The sequence below is a fragment of the Erythrolamprus reginae genome, chromosome 1 (assembly GCF_031021105.1).
Source record: "Erythrolamprus reginae isolate rEryReg1 chromosome 1, rEryReg1.hap1, whole genome shotgun sequence".
NCBI lineage: Eukaryota > Metazoa > Chordata > Lepidosauria > Squamata > Dipsadidae > Erythrolamprus > Erythrolamprus reginae.
The window spans coordinates 413,251,926-413,277,967 of record NC_091950.1 but is presented as its reverse complement, the minus strand read 5'-3'; the positions used below and the strand labels follow the sequence as shown (position 1 = coordinate 413,277,967).

General features: G+C 43.5%; 1 protein-coding gene across 3 annotated transcripts in view; it reads right to left on the bottom strand.

Annotated features, from left to right (window-relative positions):
• Window positions 1-11,540: 11,540 nt before the first annotated feature.
• Window positions 11,541-26,042, bottom strand: part of NF1 (neurofibromin 1) — a 416,066-nt gene continuing 401,564 nt past the window's right edge. For all 3 annotated transcript variants that reach the window (XM_070735304.1, XM_070735306.1, XM_070735305.1), the window contains one exon: window positions 11,541-13,844. In XM_070735304.1, the coding sequence (XP_070591405.1) occupies window positions 13,702-13,844 (143 nt within the window). In that variant the 3' untranslated portion in view covers window positions 11,541-13,701. The remainder of the gene's footprint in view (window positions 13,845-26,042) is intronic.

Genomic DNA, 26,042 nt, shown 5'->3' with positions numbered 1-26,042 from the left:
GTGTATGATTTGATTGTGTGCTTGTTTTTTATATATTGGGGCTCTTTTGGATTTTTTAACTTAAACCTGTAATTTAGATTGCGAAATATTAGATTTGTTACTATGTTTTGTTTACCATTGTTGTGAGCCGCCCGAGTCTACGGAGAGGGGCGGCATATAAATCCAATAAATCTAATCTAGATAGATAGATAGGTAGGTAGGCAGGCAGGCAGGCAGGCAGGCAGGCAGGCAGGCAGGCAGGCAGGCAGGCAGGCAGGCAGGCAGGCAGGCAGGCAGATAGATAGATAGATAGATAGATAGATAGAAAAAAAGAAAATGTTTCAGAGTAAAATGGGCCGGAAAAGATAGGGAGAAGCCTCCGTGGGGCCTCTCTAGGAATCTCCTGGGAGGAAACAGGGCCCCCACCCTCCCTGTGGTTTCCCCAATTGCACACATTATTTGCATTTACACTGATTCCTATGGGAAAAATTGCTTCTTCTTACAAACTTTTCTACTTAAGAACCTGGCCAAGGAACAAATTAAGTTCATAAGTAGAGGTACCACTGTATGTCTCCCAGGGGAGTGGGAGATGTGTGGAATGTCACATAGACAAAAGGTCACACAAGTCAGAGTGCTTTGGGTTGATATTCCTAGAGGGGTCTGTAATATGGTAAATGATTTAGCTTTACTAGATAAATGGTCAAAGCAATGGAAACTGCAGTTTAATGTTTCCAAATGTAAAATAATGCACTTGGGGAAAAGGAATCATCAATCCGAGTATTGCATTGGCAGTTCTGTGTTAGCAAAAACTTCAGAAGAGAAGGATTTAGGGGTAGTGATTTCTGACAGTCTCAAAATGGGTGAGCAGTGTGGTCGGGCAGTAGGAAAAGCAAGTAGGATGCTTGGCTGCCTAGCTAGAGGTATAACAAGCAGGAAGAGGGAGATTGTGATCCCCTTATATAGAGCGCTGGTGAGACCACATTTGGAATACTGTGTTCAGTTCTGGAGACCTCACCTACAAAAAGATATTGACAAAATTGAACGGGTCCAAAGACGGGCTACAAGAATGGTGGAAGGTCTTAAGCATAAAACATATCAGGAAAGACTTAATGAACTCAATCTGTATAGTCTGGAGGACAGAAGGAAAAGGGGGGACATGATCAAAACATTTAAATATGTTAAAGGGTTAAATACAGTCCAGGAGGGAAGTGTTTTTAATAGGAAAGTGAACACAAGAACAAGGGGACACAATCTGAAGTTAGTTGGGGGAAAGATCAAAAGCAACGTGAGAAAATATTATTTAACTGAAAGAGTAGTAGATCCTTGGAACAAACTTCCAGCAGACGTGGTGGGTAAATACACAGTAACTGAATTTAAACATGCCTGGGATAAACATATATCCATTGTAAGATAATAAACAGGAAATAGTATAAGGGTAGACTAGATGGACCATGAGGTCTTTTTCTGCCGTCAGTCTTCTATGTTTCTATGGTAGCACATGACCAGCGTGGTACGCCAGCCACTGGCCTGTGTCTTTCTGTCTCCACGCTATTCACACCCAAACCACTTTCTTCTCAAATAATCCTGCCTGGTCATAGTTCTGCGCACCCTTGAGTCTATAAGTCGCTCTTTGTCATCTCCTGAGTCACTCAATAACATCTCTGGAGGTGCCACAGTCTCTGGTTGGCTTTCAGCCTTTAACTCCACATCCTCTTCACTCTCAGACTTGGGTGTGAAGTACACTGGCCTAGGATACCAAAACACGCCTGTCTTCCGATCCTCGAAATCTGTGATCAGCTGAGCAGGACGTGGATGGGTGACAACACTAGGTATGTTCATTACCTTGTTATTTTAAAACATAAAATAGAAACATAGAAACATAGAAGACTGACGGCAGAAAAAGACCTCATGGTCCATCTAGTCTTCCCTTATACTATTTTCTGTATTTTATCTTAGGATGGATATATGTTTATCCCAGGCATGTTTAAATTCAGTTACTGTGGATTTATCTACCACGTCTGCTGGAAGTTTGTTCCAAGGATCTACTACTCTTTCAGTAAAATAATATTTTCTCATGTTGCTTTTGATCTTTCCCCCAACTAACTTCAGATTGTGCCCCCTTGTTCTTGTGCTCACTTTCCTATTAAAAACACTTCCCTTTAACCCTTTAACATATTTCAATGTATAATTGCAGGCTGAATTACTGTCAAATAGAGAAAACAAGAACAAGGGGACACAATCTGAAGTTAGTTGGGGGAAAGATTACAAGTAATGTGAGAAAATATGATTTTACTTAAAGAGTAGTAGATGCTTGGAACAAACTTCCAGCAGACGTGGTTGGTAAATCCACAGTAACTGAATTTAAACATGCCTGGGATAAACATAGATCATAGAAACATAGAAACATAGAAGACTGATGGCAGAAAAAGACCTCATGGTCCATCTAGTCTGCCCTTATACTATTTCCTGTATTTTCTCTTACACTGGATATATGTTTATCCCTGGCATGTTTAAATTCAGTTACCGTGGATTTACCAACCACGTCTGCTGGAAGTTTGTTCCAAGCATCTCCTACTCTTTCAGTACTACTACCACTACTACTCAATCTTCTATGCTTTTTCTCTCACACCCATACTATCCCCCTCAAAAATGGGGTGTTTCACTGCCAGGACCCAGGATGTGAGAATACAAATTTAGTGTTTGGGTTTCAGCTGTGACTAGATACTTGTCATTTGGCATAATAAGGGACCAAGAAATGGAAAGAGAGGCCTGCCATAATGGAAAGTGAACGAGAACTAGCAACCAAGAAGCAAAGCCTTGTACAAAGGACTGGACCTAGATGCAGAATTATCTGGTTAACAGTGCTTAAGGCTTAATTTGTTGACCTAGAAACATAGAAACATAGAAGTCTGACGGCAGAAAAAGACCTCATGGTCCATCTAGTCTGCCCTTATACTATTTTCTGTATTTTATCTTAGGATGGATATATGTTTATCCCAGGCATGTTTAAATTCAGTTCCTGTGGATTTACCAACCACATCTGCTGGAAGTTTATTCCAAGGATCTACTACTCTTTCAGTAAAAATAATATTTTCTCAGGTTGCTTTTGATCTTTCCCCCAACTATCTTCAGATTGTGTCCCCTTGTTCTTGTGTTCACTTTCCTATTAAAACACTTCCCTCCTGGACCTTATTTAACCCTTTAACATATTTAAATGTTTCGATCATGTCCCCTTTCCTTGTGTCCTCCAGACTATACAGATTGAGTTCATTAAGTCTTTCCTGATACCTTTTATGCTTAAGACCTTCCACCATTCTTGTAGCCCGTCTTTGGACCCGTTCAGTTTTGTCAATATCTTTTTGTAGGTGAGGTCTCCAGAACTGAACACAGTATTATTCCAAATGTGGTCTCACCAGCGCTCTATATAAGGGGATCACAAAATAAACCAGTCTGATGTCAAATCCGTGGCCATAATTCAGCCTTTTGAACCTGGTGGCCTCCAGATGTATTAGGGCTGTGATGACGAACCTATGGCCACAGGTGGCACGCAGAGCGCTCTCTGCGAGTACACGAACCGTTGCTCAGATCTACCGCGTCTGCGTGTGTACCTCTCCCACCAGCCAGCTGATTTGGTATCTGCCACGCAGGCATGGAGGGCTGTTTTGCAGAAGCTAAAAAAAAAAAGAAGCCAAAATTCGTACGCACGCACATCCCTTCACGAGATTTTGCTCCCTGTACATGCACAGAAGCAAAAAGACATCCCAGCAGACGTAAGATAACTGAAGCTGCACACGCAGTGCACCAGTAACAGCAGTAATAGGAATCTGCCCCGGCTTCCACAGGGGTTTTGTTGCATTAAAAAGAGGAGGAAGGACAGCGATGGGCTCCTACGGGTTACAGTCAAGTACGCAGAACCGGTAGAAAAGTTTTAGTCAGGTATGTAGAACTGGTAGAAAAAAATTGAATTTTTTTTCTTTTTTCCCCCTTCTGGGCTCTGGGTATGTTTTTCCTATCGTAGTAAATGAGGTTGAATGTGTATAATTTTAGAAGAGCTGTATATGGTTGTGCATGTATACATACGCATAGTTTGTAGATAATGTATATTTTTGTGTGCCTGTGTGTAATATGTATGTACGGGGGGGGGGGGGCGTTTGCCCAGGTTCGCCTGGTGCACCAGTTGCGGCCCTATCTGGACCGGGACTCATTGCTCAGAGTCACTCATGCCCTCATCACCTCGAGGTTCGACTACTGTAATGCTCTCTACATGGGGCGACCTTTGAAAAGTGTTCGGAAACTTCAGATCGTGCAGAATGCAGCTGCGAGAGCGGTCATGGGCTTACCTAGGTATGCCCATGTTTCACCATCACTCCGCAGTCTGCATTGGCTGCCGATCAATTTCCGGTCACAATTCAAAGCGTTGGTTATGACCTTTAAAGCCCTTCATGGCACTGGACCAGGATATCTCCAAGACCGCCTTCTGCCGCACGAATCCCAGCGACCGATTAGGTCCCACAGAGTGGGCCTTCTCCGGGTCCCGTCAACTAAACAATGTCGGTTGGCGGGCCCCAGGGGAAGAGCCTTCTCTGTGGCGGCCCCGACTCTCTGGAACCAACTCCCCCCAGAGATTAGAACTGCCCCTACTCTCCCTGCCTTCCGTAAACTCCTTAAAACCCACCTTTGTTGTCAGGCATGGGGGAACTGAAACACCTCCCCCGGGCATGTACAATTTATGCATGGTATGTTTGTGTGTGTGTGTGTTTGTTAGAAAAATGGGGTTCTTTTTTAAATATTTTAAAGTTATTTGGATTTGTTATGAATTGTTGTGTCTTGTTGTGATCCGCCCCGAGTCTGTGGAGAGGGGCAGCATACAAATCTAAATAATAAATAAATAATAAAATAAATGTACACATATGGGTAGAATTAAATAATATATTTTGCATGTTCAGTAATAGTAAACAGATAGGAAAACTGTATCTCTTTGAGGCGAGGAGAGGCCAGGCACCCTAACCCTTGACGTGACATCAAGTTGGCCACCTTTAAGTCAGTCACATGACCTTTAAGCCACCCCCAGTCACGATTGTCAAGCCACTCCCACCTGGTCACATGTTTGGCAAGCCACACCTACAAAACAAGCCACGCCCACAGTGTGGTAGTAAATTTTTTTGCAGCCCTTCACTGAGGAAGGAGTATTATGTGTGTTCACCTCCTTGAATTATTTATAAAAACAATAAAGTTGGGATATAAATAAAAGTAATGGAGCGCATGTATGAAGAGTATGTAGGCACTATGCCTGCCTCCAAAAGTGTGCACGGATACCCATTCTTCCGGTCACCCAATCATAAATCTTCCAAACTGCAGAGCTCAAACATGCACTGCCTTGGAGCTGTACAGGATTGTAGACGGGAGGCGAGGAATCGGTTTTTCAAAACAGAGACTCGGAATGGGAAGTAGTAAGGTTTATAATACATGGTGTTAAGTTTATAGTACACAGCATTGCTTCCTTTAAATGACAGAACGCAACAGAGGGAAAGGAGGAGGTTCGTACATTAACCGTTACTAAACACTAAAGATCATCAAATCTTGTTATGTTATACATGTACAGCAACTAACTGCTTTACAAAAAGCAAAATAATACAATATATCGTCACATGTATTTACAGTATAGTAAATATACTTTGTTTTCTGTCAAATTTTACACAAAAATATTTACAGGGTGAATATACGGCATTAAAAAAAGGATGTGGCAGATGCAAAAAAGGTGAGTTCTGTTAAAGTCTGTTGCATAACATTAAGACGTGCTTCGTGGAGGGAAGGCAAAATTAAAGCAGAAACGATGTTGGGGGTGTGGTGGGGAGAGAATATCTCTAATCCCCCCCCCCACAAACAGATCACGAGAAGAGCACCGGCCGTATCCTCAAATATTCCATCCTGCAGCACATGGGTTTCTCAAATGTTCCCTGCTTATGGGAAATAAAAGGATGCACATCCAAGTGGAAAGAAAGCACAGATGGTTTCAAAGGAATTTTTATGCGCACAGGCACACGTTAAAAAAAACAAATTGCATCGTGTTTGAAATTCAAACTCAAGGAAAGATGGCAGAAAAACACACACAAAACCATCTCCCAACCCCACAACCTGCTAAATATTTACAGTACTTGAACAGCACATGTGGAAACCTATGTTTTAACATATTTTAAGGAGTGTCAAGAATTTAACTCCCCCCACCCACATTTTGAAGTTCTGACAGTTCTACCCTGCAGGACAAATCTAGGTTTTCATGGTATTGAAATCCTAATGGGATCGGGTCAGGTGCAACACAGTCAAGTTTCTAGCCCTCTGCCAACACCTGCTGATAACCAGAAGTTGAGACATGCCGGTTGAGAAGTGCAAATTCACACTACACTTTTGCACAGGCAGGAAATCCCTCTACTCTCCAGCAAGTTACGTAGAAACACTTTTATTTCATGGATCTATCCCTTAAAAAGAGAAGGCACATGGATACTCCCCGGGCAAACACCCACTTGGCAAAAGACACACTTTCCCCACCCCTCCTATGCTCATTGTCGTATTTTTGGGAGGCAATTTTGATTGGCTGAAATATCTCGATTCCCCCACGCCAGGGGTAGGCAAAGTTGGCTCTTCTATGATTTGTGGACTTCAACTCCCAGAATTCCTGAGCTAGCATGATTGGCTCAGGAATTCTGGGAGTTGAAGTCCACAAACCATAGAAGAGCCAACTTTGCCTACCCCTGCCCCAACACCAATGCCTCCTCCAACTTAAACAAAAGGAAAAGGGAATTTTTTTTAAGCGGGCGTGCCCAACTTTTGGAAACTTTTAAGAGCTGCGGACCTCAACTCCCAGAATTCCTCAGCCAAGACAGCTGGGAATTTGGGGAGTTGAAGTTCACAGGTCTTGAGTTTGGATGGACGCCCCTGTTTGAAAGCAAGGGGATATTTGAGGGTCCGCTATCCAGTGTGGCTGATACCAAGAGGGGAGAAGATAAGAAAAAATGGGGGAAAGGGCCAAAGCTGGGGGAGGGGACGACAGAGGAGAGCCCCCCTCCCTAAATGAAAGCAAACAAGAGTTAAGGCACTGAACAACTTAGCCAGAAGTTATTTTAAAATAGGAGGGGGCACCACTTCTGCCCCCAGGTGGAGGAAACAAGCATTTCCAAGCTGATTGAGAGACTAATTTAGATTGACATCTTCTTCAAACTGCCAATTGTCATCAAACTGCCCTCAAGTGCTTCGGTTTTGGAGTAGTCCCAAGCTATCTTAGGCACATTTTTTTCTATCAGTCTTATTTCAAATCTGCGCTATTTTGCGGGGCCTAAAAAACTGGAGAGGGTCATACATTTTAATCACAACTTTCCGGGGTTAACTTTACCATACGCAAAAACCTTAGAGCAGTGATGGTGAACTTTTTTTTTGCTGGGGTGCTGAAAGATCATGGCCACGTGCTATCGTCCATGTGAGAGTGCCCATGCCCATAATTCAATGCCTGGGGAGGGTGAAAGCCGCTTCCCCCGCCCCCTGGAGGCCAGAAACGGCCTGTTTCCTAACTTCTGGGCCCCCCGATAGATTCGTGTTTCACCTTCCCCAGGCTCCAAAGGTTTTCCTGGAGCTGTGGGAGAGGGTAAAAACGCCCTTATTCCACCCAAAGGCTCTCTGGAAGCCAAAAATTCCCTCCCAGAGCCATAGTTCCCTCTAAGCTGAGCAGTGAGCAATCGCTCACTTAAAAATCATCATCAACTCAGAGTTTTCCAAACCTGCCCAGAAGCCGAGAGGGAAAGAGTGAGAGGGAAGGAGAGAGAGAGGAAGAGAGGAAGAGAGAGAAACAGATAGAAAAAAGAGAGGAAGGAAAAGAGAAAGAAAAAGAATGGGAGTAAGGAAGAGAGAAAGAAAATCAAAATCTAGTTTGAAACTAGCTCAACTATTTAAGTGGCATTTTGATATTGATAGAGTTGCCCTATTAAGAGCTCACTGTTATAGACACACAGTACAGTATTTTATTTTGAAATTCTCTGAGGCAAAACAGGGTGGGTTTTTTATTTGTTTATTTGTTTGTTTGTTTATTTATTTATTATTTCTGTGCCACCCAGTCCCGAAGGGACTGCCGCTCAGACACTATACTTTTCCGCCCACCCCCCCAAAAAAATTAGAGGGAACACTGCTCAGAGCCCGTGTGAGCCAAAAATCAGCTGGCCAGCACACACATACACGTTGGAGCTGAGATGGGGCAACAGCTCCTGTGCCAGCAGATATGGCTCCATGTGCCATCTGTGGCACCCGTGCCATAGGTTCACCATCACTGCCTTAGAGCATTTTGGAAAGGAAGCAATAGACGGGGACCCAAAGTTCTCCGGCTTGGCTGAGAGAAATGGTCAGTGGTGTGAAACAAGTCACATTTTGGACCGTCTTCATGCAACCTATTCAATCCTAAACCCAAATTCTTGTGGCTGTTTCCATAACAGGATCAAACAAAAATTGGTAGGTATGCAGGAAGTCCTTGACTCTCAAGAGTTTGTTTAACGACCATTCTGTTAAGATGGCACTGAAAAAAAAAAGGGACGTTCGACCATTTTTCAGAGTTACGACCTTTGTGGCATTCCCCATCATCGTGTGATCAAAATTCCAACGTTTGGCAACTGGTTCATCTCTAGGACCGCTGCTACGTCGTAAGGTTACATGATCACCATTTACGACCATCTCATAAAACAAAATCAATGGGGAAGGCAGACTCACTTAACAACTGGGTTACTATTTATTTATTTATTTATTTATTTATTTATTTATTTTATTAAATTGGACTCGTATGCCGCCCTCTCTGTGGACTCGGGGCAGCTACCGTGTTTCCCCGAAAATAAGACACTGTCTTATATTAATTTTTGCTCCAAAAGTTGTGCTATGTCTTATTTTTGGGGGGTGCTTTATATTTCTCAAATAAGACAAATTTACAGGCAGAAAAGCTGACAGCCCCAAAGAAAGTGTACCGTACAGTACACTGATTACAGTACGGTACCCGTCAGTATGGCACCCACACACACAAACAACGGCACTTATATGGTACAACAGTATACTCCCGCTATTGCAGCTTCCGGCCACCAGAGGAACTACAGTCTACGCACTGTAGTGGAAACTGTAATGGCGGTGAGACAGCAGCAGACTGTGTCTGCTGTACTGGATGGTACAAAGCGATGGAAGGGCCAGCAGGGGACGCCACATTATTACGGTACCGCTATGAACAGCTTTGAATGGTACCGTATGTTTTTCCACCGTACTGTATGTAAACTTGACTACGCCTTATTTTTTGGGGGTGCCTTATATTAGCAAATTCTGCAAAACCTCTGACATGCCTTACTTTCGGGGTATGTCTTATTTTCGGGGAAACAGGGTAGCTTATCAACTGTAGTGATTCACTTAAAAACAGTGGCAAGGAAGGTTTGTAAAAAGGGGGCAAAAGTCACTTAACCAATGTCTCACTTAACAGAAACGTTGGGCTCCATTGTAGTCATACGTTGAGGACCACCTGTAGTTTAAAGCAGGGGTGTCCAACCTCAACAACTTTAAGACTTTAGGGCTTCGACTCACAGAATTCCTCAGCCAGTAATTGAAGTCCACAAGTCTTAAAATGTTGCCCACCCCTGCGTTAAAGTGTTTTCCGAGCTCACCCAACATGGCTGGATTTCTGAACCACAAACTGCCTTACTTCAGCTCAGAGTTGATGTGTGAACCTATCCTGATGGTTTTTAATAAGGGGAGACTTAGCTACATGCCATGGAGAGCATTCATACCTGCAAAACCTCTCTACCACCCCTTTTCTTTGTAAAGCTGAGCCCACCAAGCACTTCAAAAAATCCCCTAATACCCAGAAAGGGCAACTCTTGCAGATGAAAAACTTGTGGCTGTGCATGGCAGACCGCAAAGATGCTGCAACAAAACTAATTCTAAAAAGGGATTTAAAATGTTCTTGTAACTAGGTTGAGTTTATGCCTTTTAAAAGTTCCCTGGGTGAAGGAAACCAGTTTCAGCAACTCAATTTTTTTTTTAACTTGGCTGGAGATTCTTGTTTTGGGATTAGCAGAGGAAGGGAAAGAAACAAAGCAGAGGGCTTTTTCTCAAATCCTTCTGGAGTAGGACATGTACTAATCGCAAGGTCAGCCTACAGCAGTGATGGCAAACCTTTTTTTCCACGGGTGCCAAAAGAGCGTGGGGGTGCACTATTGTGCATGAGTGAGTGCCCACACCCATAATTCAACGCCTGGGTAGGCGAAAACAGCTTCCTCCATCCCCTGGAAGGGGCGAAAACAGCTTCCCTTGCCCCCTGGAAGCCCTTTTGAGGCTGGAAACCTTCCCAACTTCTGGTGGGCTGGACTCTTGTTTCATCCTCCCCAGGCTCCAAAGGCTTCCCTGGAGCTGGGGAGGGTAAAAACGCCCTCCCCCATCCCCCTGGGGGTTCTCTGGAAGCCAAAAGCGCCCTCCCAGAGCCTCTGTGCAAGCCAAAAATCAGCTGGCCGGCATACACATGCACGTTGGAGCCTGCATGCCAGCAGATATGGCTCCACATGCCACCCGTGACACCTGTGCCATAGGTTCGCCATCACTGGCCTACAGGCTGTTATCAGCTTTTGCCAGCTTTCAGAGCAGGGAATCTCCAAACCTGGCATTGTTAACACTTTTGGGCTTCAACTCCTAGAATTCCTCAACCAGCATGGTGAGCAAAAGAATTCTGGGAGTTGAAGTCCACAAGTCTTAACAATTGCCAGGTTTGGAAAGCCCTGCTCTAAAGAGATTGGACTACCTCTCTCCAAATCCCTAACCAATACTGCCAGCATGTCTCATTCCATAGGTGGTACACTTCGGCCTCTAACTGATTGATATAAGTACAATCTGGTTTCCTAGTTTCCAGGCAAGACCAAACATCCCACTGGCTGGATGGGCAGCAGCTCTTCTACATCTAGAAAAGCCCAGTCTGGAATAAACAGGCATATTTGGAATAAGATGTTTTGGCTTTAGATGGAACCACCTCTCCAGGTGTGGTTCAGGTTACAGAATGGATGCAGGTAGCCAGGCAGAAGTTTAAAAGATTTGGGGCCTTTTGAAGAAGCTTCCTTGACTGCCAGGGAAATTTCCCCCAAATCACCGACGTTTGTTGGCACTCAATGACCATCCACTTGGTTTCTACCTTTCCACACCACTGGTTTTTGGCATGTGGTCGTGTCATCTGTGTGGCACACGGAGTAATTTTGGCAGCGTAGGTGTAACTTCTCCAAAACATCGGATTTGGCACGACAACATAGCTCACAAAAAGACCAGGAAAGAACTGAGTCTTGGGACAACGCTGGGCCTCCTCGGAGCACAGAAATCTTCACTTAAAACCTGAAGGAACTTCCCCTTCCATCTTTTCCACTTGTGCGTCAATTAATTCGGCTGGAGATCCAGTGGACCAATCACCTTATTTGTGACTTTTCTTGGTTTGGCAGACATTAGCATCTGACACTGCATTCACAGCCCACCTTCCCGGACATAACAAGATTAAAACAAGTTCTTCTCCATACTGGTACAATAAAAGCAATTATTTTTATATATACAAAAACACAAACTACGTTTCGAATGATTTGCTAATATAACATGCTACCCGACAGTAATAAATCTGGACCTTCATTGTACCATCTCTGAAAGGTTTAGCTGTGGAATTTCACTTACTGAAAATCGCACTGAAAGTTCATTACAGGGGTCTTAGGGGTATAAGTTTGGCTATTTGTGGAGGTGTGGGAGTATAACTTTCAACCGTTAATTCATTTCTGTTTTTTCCTCCCCGTTTAAAATCAAGAGGTTATGGCTTTCCAAATTCAGACAGACGGAGCCTTTTCGGACATAGTTGGCATGGTATGGCTAGCCGGCCTTCTTGTTTTTGTCGGCTGAGGCTTCTCAAACCTTGATGGAAAGCAAGTGGCAAAATTTATTTATTCATCAGATTTGTATGCCACCCCTCTCCGCAGACTCGGGGCGGCTAACAGCAATAATAATACAATGTAAATAAATCTAATATTTAAGTTAATTTAAAACCCCGATTTAGAAACCAATCATACATACTGACATACCATGCATAAATTTTATAAGCCTAGGGGGAGGGAAAGTCTCAATTCCCCCATGCCTGACGACAGAGGTGGGTTTTAAGGAGCTTATGAAAGGCTAGGAGGGTGGGGGCAACTCTGATATCTGGGGGGAGTTGGTTCCAAAGGGTCGGGGCCGCCACAGAGAAGGCTCTTCCCCTGGGTCTCGCCAAATGACATTGTTTAGTTGACGGGACCCGGAGAAGGCCAACTCTGTGGGACCTAACTGGTCGCTGGGATTCATGCGGCAGAAGGCGGTCCCGGAGATATTCTGGTCCGGTGCCATGAAGGGCTTTATAGGTCATAACCAACACTTTGAATTGTGACCGGAAACTGATCGGCAACCAATGCAGACTGCTGAGTGTTGGTGTGACATGGGCGTATTTAGGAAAGCCCATGATAGCTCTCGCAGCTGCATTCTACACGATCTGAAGTTTCCGAGCACTTTTCAAAGGTGGCCCCATGTCAGAGAAAATAACAAATCCAGGATATTCCATCTCCTTTTGGCCATAAAAATTCAGGGGGTGTTTATGGGTCAGTGATTTTTCTCTGTTTATTACTTCTACTTTACTGTGAAGTGTACGAAGCATAGCAATCAAAAAATGTTCTATAAAAGCACTTACTATAATTTAGGTCAGCCAAAGGGATGTATATGTGTGTTTGTCTAGGGAATCTAAAAAAAAAAGTGGTGGAAAGTTTAACAAAACTCAAAGAGTTTGTTCGATCTTGCACAAAGTGCTATTTTTGGAAGCATCAAGGGATACACCTCCTCAAATATCTAGATCAGTATTTCTCAACCATGGCAGCAATTTCTGTGGGAGTGGACTTCAACTCCCAGAATTCCACAGCTAGCGTGGCCACTGAAGAGAATTCTGGGTGTTGAAGTCCACCCACCCTGATTTTTGCTCCAATTAGGAAAACACTGGTTGGGGACGATTAAATAAAGGAATATCTCGACAATCCAAAACTGTGTTCCCTTTACAACATTCAGAACTGGGCTCAGAGGACCAGTAAAAGGAAGTCCACAGCTAAAGAGGACACTACACTATGCAAGTTTATTGGCTTTTAAAAAAAATCTCACTACTGTGCAAACAAGATTGAATATTAACACTTGGGGGGGGGAAAAGTAGACACAAAATAAGCTGTAAAAAAGAAACAACCCCCCCCCCAATCAAAATAATCCCTCAACTTACAAAAAAATAAAAATAAAATTGAAGCTATCCGAAGTAAGATGACCATGATTTCTGCGTCTTCGGATACAATGATCATCACTTCTGCCTATAATTCTCCCCCCCCAACACCCCCCAAAGTTCCTCACGTAGTCCCACTCGTCAGCTTTGAAACCACTGGTTGGAAAATGATCGGAGGAGGAGCAAGTCTTTAAAAAAGAAAAGAAAAGAAAGGCAGCTGTATGAAATCGAAGTGAAAATCCAAAAGAAATGTACAGGAACTGTTTTAAAAGTTAATTGCCTGGCACCATGTCGGAAAGGCGTGAGGAGGTGGGAGGGTCAAATATAAGTGCGGCGTGATTGTTTTGGGGATGTGGGCCAGAGGGAAGAAGTCAGGGTTTGGTTTGGTTTAAAAAAAAAGAAGAAGAAAAAAAGCTTCACATCATCTTCTTAACATTGTGGCGCTTGAAACTGCCGGTGCTCCGTTGCTTCTGCACTTGGCTAGCTGACCCGTGGCGAGTCCTTCCGCTGTTGGAGTGTGCGGCCGTTGGGGAAAGTTCCACATTCTCCTTGTCGATGCCTTGAAAAAAAACACAAATGCGTCAAGAAAGAAAGAGGCAGCCGTGGGCAGATTAGCAGTAAAACCTTTGGCGGTTGATTATACAAATGGTAAAATAAGGTCAGTGGCTGCATCAAGGGGAAGGAAGGAAGGAAGGAAGGGGAAGGGAGGGAGGGAGGGGAAGGAAGGAAGGAAGGAAGAAGGAAGGAAGGAAGGGGAAGGAAGGAAGGAAGGAAGGAAGGGGAAGGAAGGAAGGAAGGAAGAAGGAAGGAAGGAAGGAAGGGGAAGGAAGGAAGAAGGAAGGAAGTAAGGGGAAGGAAGGAAGGAAGAAGGAAGGAAGGAAGAAGGAAGGAAGGGGAAGGAAGGAAGGAAGAAGGAAGGAAGGAAGGGGAAGGAAGGAAGGAGGAAGGAAGGAAGAAAGGAAGGGGAAGGAAGGAAGGAAGGAAGAAAGGAAGGGGAAGGAAGGAAGGAAGGAAGAAGGAAGGAAGGGGAAGGAAGGAAGAAGGAAGGAAGGAAGGGGAAGGAAGGAAGGAAGTGCATAGAAATGCATATGGAGCTGAACTGAATTGGAAGGCAGCAGAAACCTAAGCACTCTCCTCATTCTTGGAATCCAACGTCACCATCCCACTGGTTACAAAACAAAGGTAGCTCAGGATACAGGTACCATCTAATTCCAGGGAAACTGACTAAAATAACTTTTAAATTCATATATAAAGGCAAAGGCTGCAAGTTCAAATCCCAGTGAGGGTATGGCTAGCTGATGAGGCCAGAACAAGGCTGAAATAGATCTATCCTAGTCTCCCTTAATTTTTCAAGTTCAGCAAAAACATGTGATATGTACAGTATATAGTTAGTCGGCTATGAATAAATTAACTGCCTTGGAGTTGAGCTGAGAGGCAAAAAGGAAGCTGTGATGCTCCTTTAATACACCAAGGTGATTCGACAGAAAAAACATATAACCCCTCCCTGTTTCAAAGCTGAGGGGATTAGATACTGTAGCCTAGAGGTTAATTCTCTGCCTTACAAGGCAAAGGCTGCAAGTTCAAATCCCAGAGAGGGTATGGCTAGCTGATGAGGCCAGAACAAGACCAAAATAGATCTAGTCTAGTCTCCCTTAATTTTCAAATTCAGCAAAAACATGTCACACATGCACATGCACACACACCTATAGATTATAGTGTAACATATAATATGTTAGATTTATAAATTATAGTTGTTGGCTATAAAAAGCTTATCTGCCTTGGATACATGGCCCCTAGTGGGTCCGAGAGGCAAAAAGGAAGCTGTGATGCTCCTTCAATATACCAGGTGACTCGAGAAAAAACCCACACATAACCCTTCCCTGGTACAAGCTGATACAGGAGGCGAGCCTGTAGCCTAGAGGCTAAGGCTACTGCCTTACAAGGCAGAGCCCCAGGTTCAAATGCCAGTAAGGTTATGGCTACCTGATGAGGGCAAATAAGCCCGAAATAGATCTATTGTAGTCTCCCTTCCTTTTCATTATCAGCAAAAATATGTTATATGTGTGTGTGTGTATATGTGTGTAACATTGTTGCTGATAATGAAAATGGAGACTAGTATAAATCTATTTCAAGCTAGATGGACCATGAGGTCTTTTTCTGCCATCAATCTTCTATGTTTCTAAGCTATTTAGCTCTCATCAGGTAGTCATACCCTCCTGGGATTTGAACCCCGGGCAGCCTGCCTATAACTCTCACTTCTCTGTCCCCCTGCCATTTTTTCAGTATAAATTTTATTATTTGGATTTGTATGCCGCCCCTCTCCGAAGACTCGGGGCGGCTAAATTAAGGGTGTGAACTGAATCTTTCCCAAAGGATATGTAATTTGCATCTCTTTCTGAAGAGAGAGCATTATTGGGATTTTAAATCCCACTTTGGAACTTTTAAGATTTGTAGACTTTGCGGTACTCCCAGAATTCCCCAACCAGCCAAAATTGCCAAGGTGGGACACCCCCCTCCCCGGTTTTAAACCAAATTAATGTGTGGGGATAAGAAAAAGTTTGGAAGGAAAGAGAGAAATGGGTCAGAAAATGAGAAAAAGAAGTAGGATGGAAAGAGAAATACAAATACTCCTATCAGAAGATGTAAGCTAACATTCAGGGGAGGAAATTATAGAAACTGTTCAAAGGACTTAAGTAGTCTCTAAAGAACGAAGAAAGAATAATATATTGACAGCTTTTGGGAGCAGAATTCTTTAAAAGGTCAACTAAGGTATTAAGACAGATATGGGGAGGGGGGAGAAGAGAGTTATTTCCTTTTTTCTCCTGTCACTTTAAAACTGGGGACCATCCAAATATAGTCAATTTAAAAAGATTTGGAGCAGATAGGAGAATGTCCCTAGTATAATTCATAATTTCCTGGAGGAAGAGCCGTTTAGTTGTTGTTGTTGTTGTTGTTGTTGTTATTATTATTATTATTTATTAGATTTGTATGCCGCCCCTCTCCGTAGACTCGGGGCAACTCACAGCAACGATAAAAACAATATATAATGACAAATCTAATAGTTAAACTCTAAAATAACAATAATACATTTTAAAAAGTCTAAAAACAAGGAACTCCAATATATAAAAAACATACATACAGTCATATCATACACAGAAAACTACATAGGCAGGGGGAGGTGTTTCAGTTCCCCCACGCTTGACAACAGAGGTGGGTTTTAAGGAGTTTACGAAAGGCGAGGAGGGTGGGGGCAATCCTAATCTCTGGGGGGAGCTGATTCCAGAGGGTCGGAGCCGCCACAGAGAAGGCTCTTCCTCTGGGTCCCGCCAACCGACATTGTTTACGGGACCCGGAGGAGACCAACTCTGTGGGACCTAACCGGTCGCTGGGATTCGTGCGGCAGAAGGCGGTCTCGTAGATAGTATTTGTCTATAACCCGAATATCACAGTCAGGTGGAACTATCTTCAATCTCCAGGACTAATAATAACTAAGTCCTTGACTTAGAACCACGATTGAGCCCAACATTTCTGTTGCTATGCAAGACAGTCGTTAAGTGAGTTTTGCCCCATTTTACAATCTTTCTAGCTACGGTTGTTAAGTGAATCTGCTTCCTCATTGACTCGGCTTATCAGAAGGTTGCAAACGCTGATCACATCACACCAGGACACTGCAACCATCATAAATCTGAACCAATTGACAAGGGTCTGAATTTTGATTGCGTGATGCTGCTGTGTGTAAAATGAGTCATCGTTCACCTTGTTTCATAAATAAAGATAAATGGTCAAAGCAATGGAAACTGCAGTTTAATGTTTCCAAATGTAAAATAATGCACTTGGGGAAAAGGAATCCTCAATCTGAGTATTGCATTGGCAGTTCTGTGTTAGCAAAAACTTCAGAAGAGAAGGATTTAGGGGTAGTGATTTCTGACAGTCTCAAAATGGGTGAGCAGTGTGGTCGGGCGGTAGGAAAAGCAAGTAGGATGCTTGGCTGCATAGCTAGAGGTATAACAAGCAGGAAGAGGGAGATTGTGATCCCGCTATATAGAGCGCTGGTGAGACCACATTTGGAATACTGTGTTCAGTTCTGGAGACCTCACCTACAAAAAGATATTGACAAAATTGAACAGGTCCAAAGACGGGCTACAAGAATGGTGGAAGGTCTTAAGCATAAAACGTATCAGGAAAGGCTTAATGAACTCAATCTGTATAGTCTGGAGGACAGAAGGAAAAGTGGGGACATGATCGAAACATTTAAATATGTTAAAGGGTTAAATAAGGTCCAGGAGGGAAATGTTTTTAATAGGAAAGTGAACACAAGAAGAAGGGGACACAATCTGAAGTTAGTTGGGGGAAAGATCAAAAGCAATGTGAGAAAATATTATTTCACTGAAAGAGTAGTAGATCCTTGGAACAAACTTCCAGCAGACATGGTTGGTAAATCCACAGTAACTGAATTTAAACATGTCTGGGATAAACATATATCCATTGTAAGATAAAATACAGGAAATAGTATAAGGGCAGACTAGATGGACCATGAGGTCTTTTTCTGCCGTCAGTCTTCTATGTTTCAGTGCTGTTGTAACTGACTGGTTATTAAATGAATGGTTGTAAGTCAAGGACTACCTATATATTATCTTAACGAAGATGGGTGGTTTAGCAAGGAGGAAGAAGGAGGCTTGCCAATGCTTGAGAAGAAACTTATCACTGTCTCATCCTAGAGTTGAAATTATCTGCTATAATCATTTTCGAAATTGGGGATTGAGTTATCAGTTTGGAAAGCCGGTTCTTGAAGGTGGTTTGAGAAATGCAGGGTGGGGGAGATGTATATTGATTACAGGTGAGACTTACATTTGGTCTTTTGGACTTATGTTTGTGGATGTTTCACTCCCCAATATCGCACTGAAGATGCTACCTAGAAGGGTAATGAAATGTCTACAAACAATCAAGCTCTGAGAGTATCAAAAACTCCAGCAGAGACAGGTTCCAGACTGATTCAAACAGTAACTTCTCAGATGGACTTCCACCACTGCTGATGCATCTCAGGTGGACTTCCACAATGGCTCAAGCTTCTCAGATGGAAATCCATCATGGCTAAAGCTTCTTAGAAGGACATCCACCACTGCTAAAGCATCTCAGGTGGACTTCCACAATGGCTCAAGCTTCTCAGATGGACATCCATCACAGCTCAAACTTCTCAGATGGACATCCATCACGGCCCAAGCTTCTCAGATGGACATCCATCATGGCTCAAGTTCTCAGCTGGACTTTCACCACTGCTAAAGCATCTCAGGTGGACTTCCACAATGGCTCAAGCTTCTCAGATGGACATCCATCACGGCTAAAGCTTCTCAGATGGACTTCCACCACTGCTCATGTATCTCAGGTGGACTTCCACAGCGGCTCAAGCTTCTCAGATGGTCATCCATCATGGCTAAAGCTTCTCAAATGGAACTTCCACCACTGCTAAAGCTTCTCAGATGGACTTCTACCATGGCTAAAGCTTCTCAGGTGGATTTCTACTACTGCTAAACCTTCTCAGGTGGACTTCCGCCACGGCTAAACCTTCTCAGATGGACTTACACCACCGCTGAAGCAATGCGGTTCATGCTAACTTTTCCTATTAACCCAACCTTCTTAGAAAGACAGGGACTGGGGATGGAGCTGTGACTCAACAATGGCAGAGCTCCAGAATTCACTACACTTCCACTGTGCCTGGCTTCAGTCCCCAAGGTAGAACGATTAACATGCACAAAGGACTCCAAACAGAATTAACAGAGCCGGTTCAGTCTTTTCTAGAAATGAAAGCAAGGCTGACTGCTGACTCTGTAACATCAACCCCAAATTAATGTCCTGCCCCGAATATGGACAAGTACAGGAACAAAAGGGAGATTAAATCAAAATGCAGCACAGAGTCCTTGCAGAACCGTGCAAGGACGAACAGTTCTTATAACACTTTGGCCAGATTCCCCAGGCATCACTTGGATTAATATGTCCTGCAGCAGGAAAAGAAATATATACCCACTCTATTCTTGGCAGAAATTGTGTTAAGTTGCCATTTTTCTGCATGTAAATAAGTCTGCCCAGAGGCAAGGCTTTTACTGAGGATAATCTGAAAATCTCAAAGAAAGGGGGGAAATATTGGGTTTAAGAAACAAAGCAATTCTTATTAAATTGAGGCTCTGTGAAAAGCTCTCAGAATAGATGAACAGCTTCCTCTCCACTACTGTTCTCCTGAGAGATTGCAATGATTTGAACAGTTGCAAGTATGTAAGACATATTTGTGGCACGTGGAGGTGATCTGGAATCAAGAAGAATACAAGCAGAAATCTCATTTTTAAAAACTTCAGTCATTGTCGTAAGGTACTGAGCTAAGATAAACACGTCTCGCACAGACTGAGTTTGGAAACTGACTCATCATAGTAGGTGGAGTAGGGCATCTTTTATTCACTCAGTCTCCTTGGCAACCGAGGAAGTTAATCCCATGCTTGGACTCTCCTTAGCAGCGCACAGGAGAACCAGCCAACCTCACCCTCTTAAACATCAAGATTTTGGGGAGGAAGACCACAGAATAAGGCAAGCAATGCTAGCAAAGAAAAACAGAGAAGAATACATCTACCGTATTAAAATTGGTAACCCAAAGAGCCAAAAGGAACTTCTGTTCAGGAGTCCTGGTGATGCAGTGATTAGAATGCAGTATTGCAGGCTGACTCTGCCCACAGCCTGGAGTTTGATCCTGACAGGGCTCAAGGCTGACTCAGCTTTCTGCCTTCTGAGATCAGTAACACCAGGACCCAGATTGTTGAGGGCAAGATGCTAATGCTATAAACCATTTAAGAGAGTGCTGTGAAGCATCATGGGACGGTATATAAGTCTGAGTGTTATTGCTATTGTTCTGCCTCTCAATACTAGTCTCTGCAGAACAATGACCAGAAATGGTTTCCTTGAGTTGGGGCCTTCTGGGAAACAGTTTGCAAGACTCAGCTTGGATCCTTGTCTTTTTCAAACCCCATCCTAAGATCTCAATGGGATGGGGTTTCATTTTTTTCTAAGCCTCTCCTCTTCCTGTAACAATGACATTGGCAAAAAGAATCCTAACCACACATACGAACTGAATAAACAACCTCTCATGGCTAACTCACATTCTGTAAAAGACCTTGGAATACTAATATCGAATGACCTAAGTGCTAAAGCCCACTGCAACAATATCGCCAAAAAAGCCTCTAGAGTTGTTAACCTGATCCTACGCAGCTTCTGCTCAGGCAATCTCACTCTACTCACAAGAGCCTACAAAACTTTTGCCAGACCCACCCTAGACTACTGCTCATCTGTCTGGAACCCACACCACATCTCAGACATCAACACCCTTGAAAATGTCCAAAGATATTTCACCAGAAGAGCCCTTCACTCCTCCACTCGAAACAGAATATCCTACGAAAATAGACTTACAATCCTAGGCCTAGAAAGCCTAGAACTACGGCGTCTAAAACACGATTTGAGTATTGCCCACAAGATCATATGCTACAATGTCCTACCAGTCAATGACTACTTCAGCTTCAACCGCAACAATACAAGAGCACGCAACAAATTCAAACTCAATACGAACCGCGCCAAACTTGACTGTAAAAAATATGATTTCAAGAATCGAGTTATCAAAGCGTGGAACTCATTACCGGACTCAATTGTGTCAACCCCTAACCCCCAACACTTCTCCCTTAGACTCTCCACGATTGACCTCTTCAGGTTCCTAAGAGGCCAGTAAGGGGTGTACATAAGTGCACTGGTGTGCCTTTCGTCCCCTGTCCAATTGTCTTTCCTTTCTTTCACCCATCTTATATATTCTCTTCCTGTCATATATCCTCTCCTCTAAGCCCACTTTCACCCTTTTACAGTAGTCCCTCGCTATATCGCGCTTCACCTACTGCGGCTTCACTTCATCGCGGGTTTTCAAGAGATATTAATGAGAAAAATCATTCACGGATCTTCGCTGGTTCGCGGGTTTCTGAGGAAGTCGATCGGCAGATTTAAACAGCCCGCGGAACTCGATCGGCAGGTTTTTCAAAAAAAATATATCTAAAATTGTAAATACTGTATTTAAATACTGTATCTAAAATAAATACTGTGTGGGAAGGGTTTATAAACACTTAAAACAATGAAAATATACCAAACAATTACAATATAAATACATAAATAAGTACTATCAGTCAATAAATTCCCCATCGCGGATTTCACCTATCGAGGCCGGGTCTGGAACGTAACACCAGCGATAGGTGAGGTCTTACTGTATATTATCACATGTCTATTTTCTTCCTATATACTTGTGTATTGGACAAATGAATGAATAAATAAATAAATAAATTTGCTAAAATTCAAGACACCAGTCCAGAAGGACCTCAGAATTTATAACTCAGAGGCGCACCAACATTTTCAGGGTGAAGGTGGCACGTGGCACTCCAGGGAAACCCTCCCAAAAGCGAACAAGCCAGGGCAGAAACTAAATTTGATGTAAACTTAAGTAACATTAAAATCACCTGCATTTGTGTTCTCTCCCTGTGTATTTAATAATTTATTCATTCTACCCCATTTGGTTTGGATTGTATGGATGGGATGCTTTCGACAGGAATAAGATGCAGGTCAGTGCAGATGTTTAATGTGAGAGAAAGAGGGCGAAGGCAGCTCCTCTGCAATAGTTCCCAAGATAATTATGAGTAGATGTAGATAACGTGTTTCCCTGAAATTAAGACACTGTCTTATATTAATTTTTGCTCCAAAAGTTGTGCTACGTCTTATTTTGGGGGGTGCCTTATATTTCTCAAATAAGACAAATTCACAGGCAGAAAAGCTGACACCCCCAAAGAAAGTGTACCGTACGGTACACTGATTACGGTACGGTACCTGTCAGTATGGCACCCACACACACAAACGACGGCACTTATATGGTACAACAGTATACTCCCGCTATTGCAGCTTCCGGCCACCAGAGGAACTACAGTCTACGCACTGTAGTGGAGACTGTAGTGGCGGTGAGACCGCAGCAGACTATGTCTGCTGTACTGGATGGTACAAAGCGATGGAAGGGGCCAGCAGGGGATGCCACATTATTACGCCACATTTAGCAAATTTATTTATGAACAGCTTTGAATGGTACTGTATGTTTTCCCACTGTACCGTATGTAAACTTGACTATGCCTTATTTTCGGGGGGTGCCTTATATTAGCAAATTCTGCAAAACCTCTGACATGCCTTACTTTCGGGGTACGTCTTATTTTTGGGGAAACAGGGTAGTAGAGTGCTTAGCCTGGCAAGTTTCTATGGATAGATTTTATTTATTTATTTATTCATTCGATTTTTATGCCGCCCTTCTCCTTAGACTCAGGGCGGCTTACAACATGTTAGCAATAACACTTTTTTAACAGAGCAAGGCTATTGCCCCCACAATCCGGGCCCTCGTTTTACCCACCTCGGAAGGATGGAAGGCTGAGTCAACCTTGAGCCGGTGATGAGATTTGAACTGCTGACCTTCAGATCTATAAGTCAGCTTCAGTGGCCTGCAGTACAGGACTCTACCTGCTGTGCCACCCCGGCTCATGCGGAACATTAAAGAACTCACCACATGTCTTTCTTGGTTTTGGAGTCTTACATCAAATCTTGCCAACCTGAAGCACTGCCATATACTCTTGAGAATTATTAGGGAGGGCCTGTCTTCACCCTCCTTCTCTCACACAACATGTCAGGACTGACCGGCCTCTTATTCCTCTGGCATTCATGCCCCCTCCCTCCTGGGAATTCAATCCACTACATTCTATCATAATTGGCAACTTTTGAAGAAATTTGGGGAAATGCCCCGGAGGCTTTGAAAGGGAATAGAACTAGAAGTTAACAGAGCTGGGGTGGCGCAGCAGGTAGAGTGCTGTACTGCAGGCCACTGAAGCTGACTGTAGATCTGTAGGTCAGCAGTTGAAATCTCATCACCGGCTCAAGGTTGACTCAGCCTTCCACCCTTCCGAGGTGGGTAAAATGAGGACCTGGATTGTGGGGGCAATATGCTGGCTGTGTTAAAAAGTGCTATTGCTAACAAGTTGTAAGCCCCCTTGAGTCTAAGGAGAAGGGTGGCATAAAAATCGAATGAATGAATGAACAAACAAACAAACAAACAAACAAACAAACTGATCTCCTTTGGAGATGGAATGGGTACAGTGATGGTGAACCTATGGCATGGCTGCCACAGGTGGCATGCAGACCATATCTGCTGGCATGCAAGCCGTTGCCCTAGCTCAGCTCCAATGTGCATGTATGTGCTGGCCAGCTGATTTTTGCCTCACACTGAGGCTCTGGGAGGGTGTTTTTGGCTTCCAGAGAACGTCCGGTTGGATGGGAGAGGAAGATTTTACCCTCCCCCAGCTCCAGAGAAGCCTTTGGAGCCTTGGGTGGGCAAAACATGAACCTACTGGGCCCACCAGAAGTTGGGAAACAGGCCGTTTCCAGCCTCCAGAGGGCCTCGGGGGGGGGATTGTTTTTGCTTTCCCCAGGCATTGAATTATGGGTGTGGGAACTCGGACATGTGCGATAGCTCGCGCCCACGTTCTTTCTGCACCTGAGGAAAAATTGCCATCACTGGAATAGGACATCCACTCAAGGCCCAATCCCCTCTGCTGTTCCTGAACATGTCCTGTCTCTTCAAACATTCCTTTGTCAAGGGAATCATAGAATCATAGGGCCAGAAGGGACCTTGGAGGTCTTCTATACCAATCCCTCGCCCAAGATAGGAGTCCTTATATCGTCCCATACAAATGTTTGTCCTATCTTTTTTTTTTAAAGCAATGGAGCTCTCCAGGAAACAACTTCAAGGAGACAAGCCATTCTCACTGACAGGGAATGAGCCGAGGTGGCACAGTGGGTAGAGTGCAGTACTGCCTGCCACTAAAGCTGACTACTAGATCTGCAGGTCAGCGGTTCAGATCTCATCACCGGCTCAAGGTTGACTCAGCCTTCCATCCTTCCGAGGTGGGTAAAATGAGGACCCGGATTGTGGGGGCAATAGGCTGGCTCTCTTAAAAAGTCCTGTTGCTAACATGTTGTAAGCCACCCTGAGTCTTAAGGAGAAGGGCGGCATAAAAAAAAAATCAAATAAATAAAATGAATAAATAAATTCCTCCTTATTTCCAGGTTGAATCTCCCTCTAATGGCTTCTTGTCCCACTCTAGGGTGCCATGGAGAATAAATGGAAGGCCCTCTTCTCTGTGACAAGCTCTTCAAGAGGGTAGACATCATTTGATTAGCCATGTTATCCACCCACTCCCCAATACAGTGTTCCCTTGATTTTCGCAGGGGATGTGTTCCGAGACCACCCGCGAAAGTTGAATTTCCATGAAGTAGAGATGCGGAAGTAAATGCACTATTTTTGGCTAGGAACAGTATCACAAGCCTTCCCTTAACACTTTAAACCCCTAAATTGCAATTTTCCATTCCCTTAGCAACCATTCAGATTATTACTCACCATGTTTATTTATTAAAGTTTATTAAAAAAAATTTTTATTAAAGGCAGACGAAAGTTTGGCGATGACATATGACGTCATCGGGTGGGAAAAACTATGGTATAGGGAAAAAAACCCCGCAAAGTATTTTTTAATTAATATTTTTGAAAAACCGTGGTATAGACTTTCTGCGAAGTTTGAACCTGCGAAAATCGAGGGAACACTGTATTACTTTCCTTTTCCAAAAGCTCATGCAAGTAGAATGGAACAGATGGAGGGGGAGAGAGAGAAAGAGACACAGAGAGAGAGAGAATGTGTACCTGGGTGAGGAAGGTTGGATGAAAACAGCTGATTTAGAGCAAGGCAGAGATGCTTCACAGACAGACACAAGATGAGAGAGGTAAGATGAGCGATCAACCGTCAGGATTGGGGGAAAGATACAAAACATTTACTAGACAGGGATAATGTGTACATCGCTCTATCCCTCCCGGCGTCCTTCCCCTGCCCAACTCAAGCAAATCGGATATATAGAAAACCTTCAACGTGTTTTTTGTTTGACTGGTACACTTTTCAAGAGGAGAACATTGGAGAAGGCCTGACTCGGGCCCCAGGACCTGTTTTAATGCAGAAGGAAAAGGCAAGCAAATCCACTCACTTTGTACATCTACCATGCTGCGTGTCAAAAGGAGACATTTTTTAAAAAGGTTCCTTTTTGATGTCTCTAGCTCACTCTTTCTCAATTTTGACAACTTTTTAAGATGCATGGACTTCGACTCCTAGCATTCCCCAGCTAGCATGATGGTTGAGGAATTCGGGAGTTGAAGTCCACACATCTTAAAGTTGTCAAGAAACCCTGTTCTTAGTCTAAAACAGAGTGTTGTATTGGAACTCCCAAAGGAACCTCAACTAGACGAAGTAGACATTATTATGCATTGAAATAACGGAACATACTTGTAGCTTGGGTTTTAGACTTTGGCAGTGGTTTGCTCTCCAATTATTATTATTATTATTATTATTATTATTATTATTATTATTATTATTGTTATTATTATTATTATTATTATTAGTAGTAGTAGTAGTAGTAGTCATCGTCGTAGTATTAATTAGGTTTATATGCCACCCCTCTACGAAGTATACTCTTTTTTATATGCTGTAAACCAGAGGTCCCCAACCTTTTTTGCACCAGGGACCGGCTTTCAACTAGACCAGTTTTCCATGGCCCGGTGGGGGGGGGGGGGAGCTAGCTGTCAGCGGCGCCGTAAAAAGGGCGATCAAGAGAGGAATGG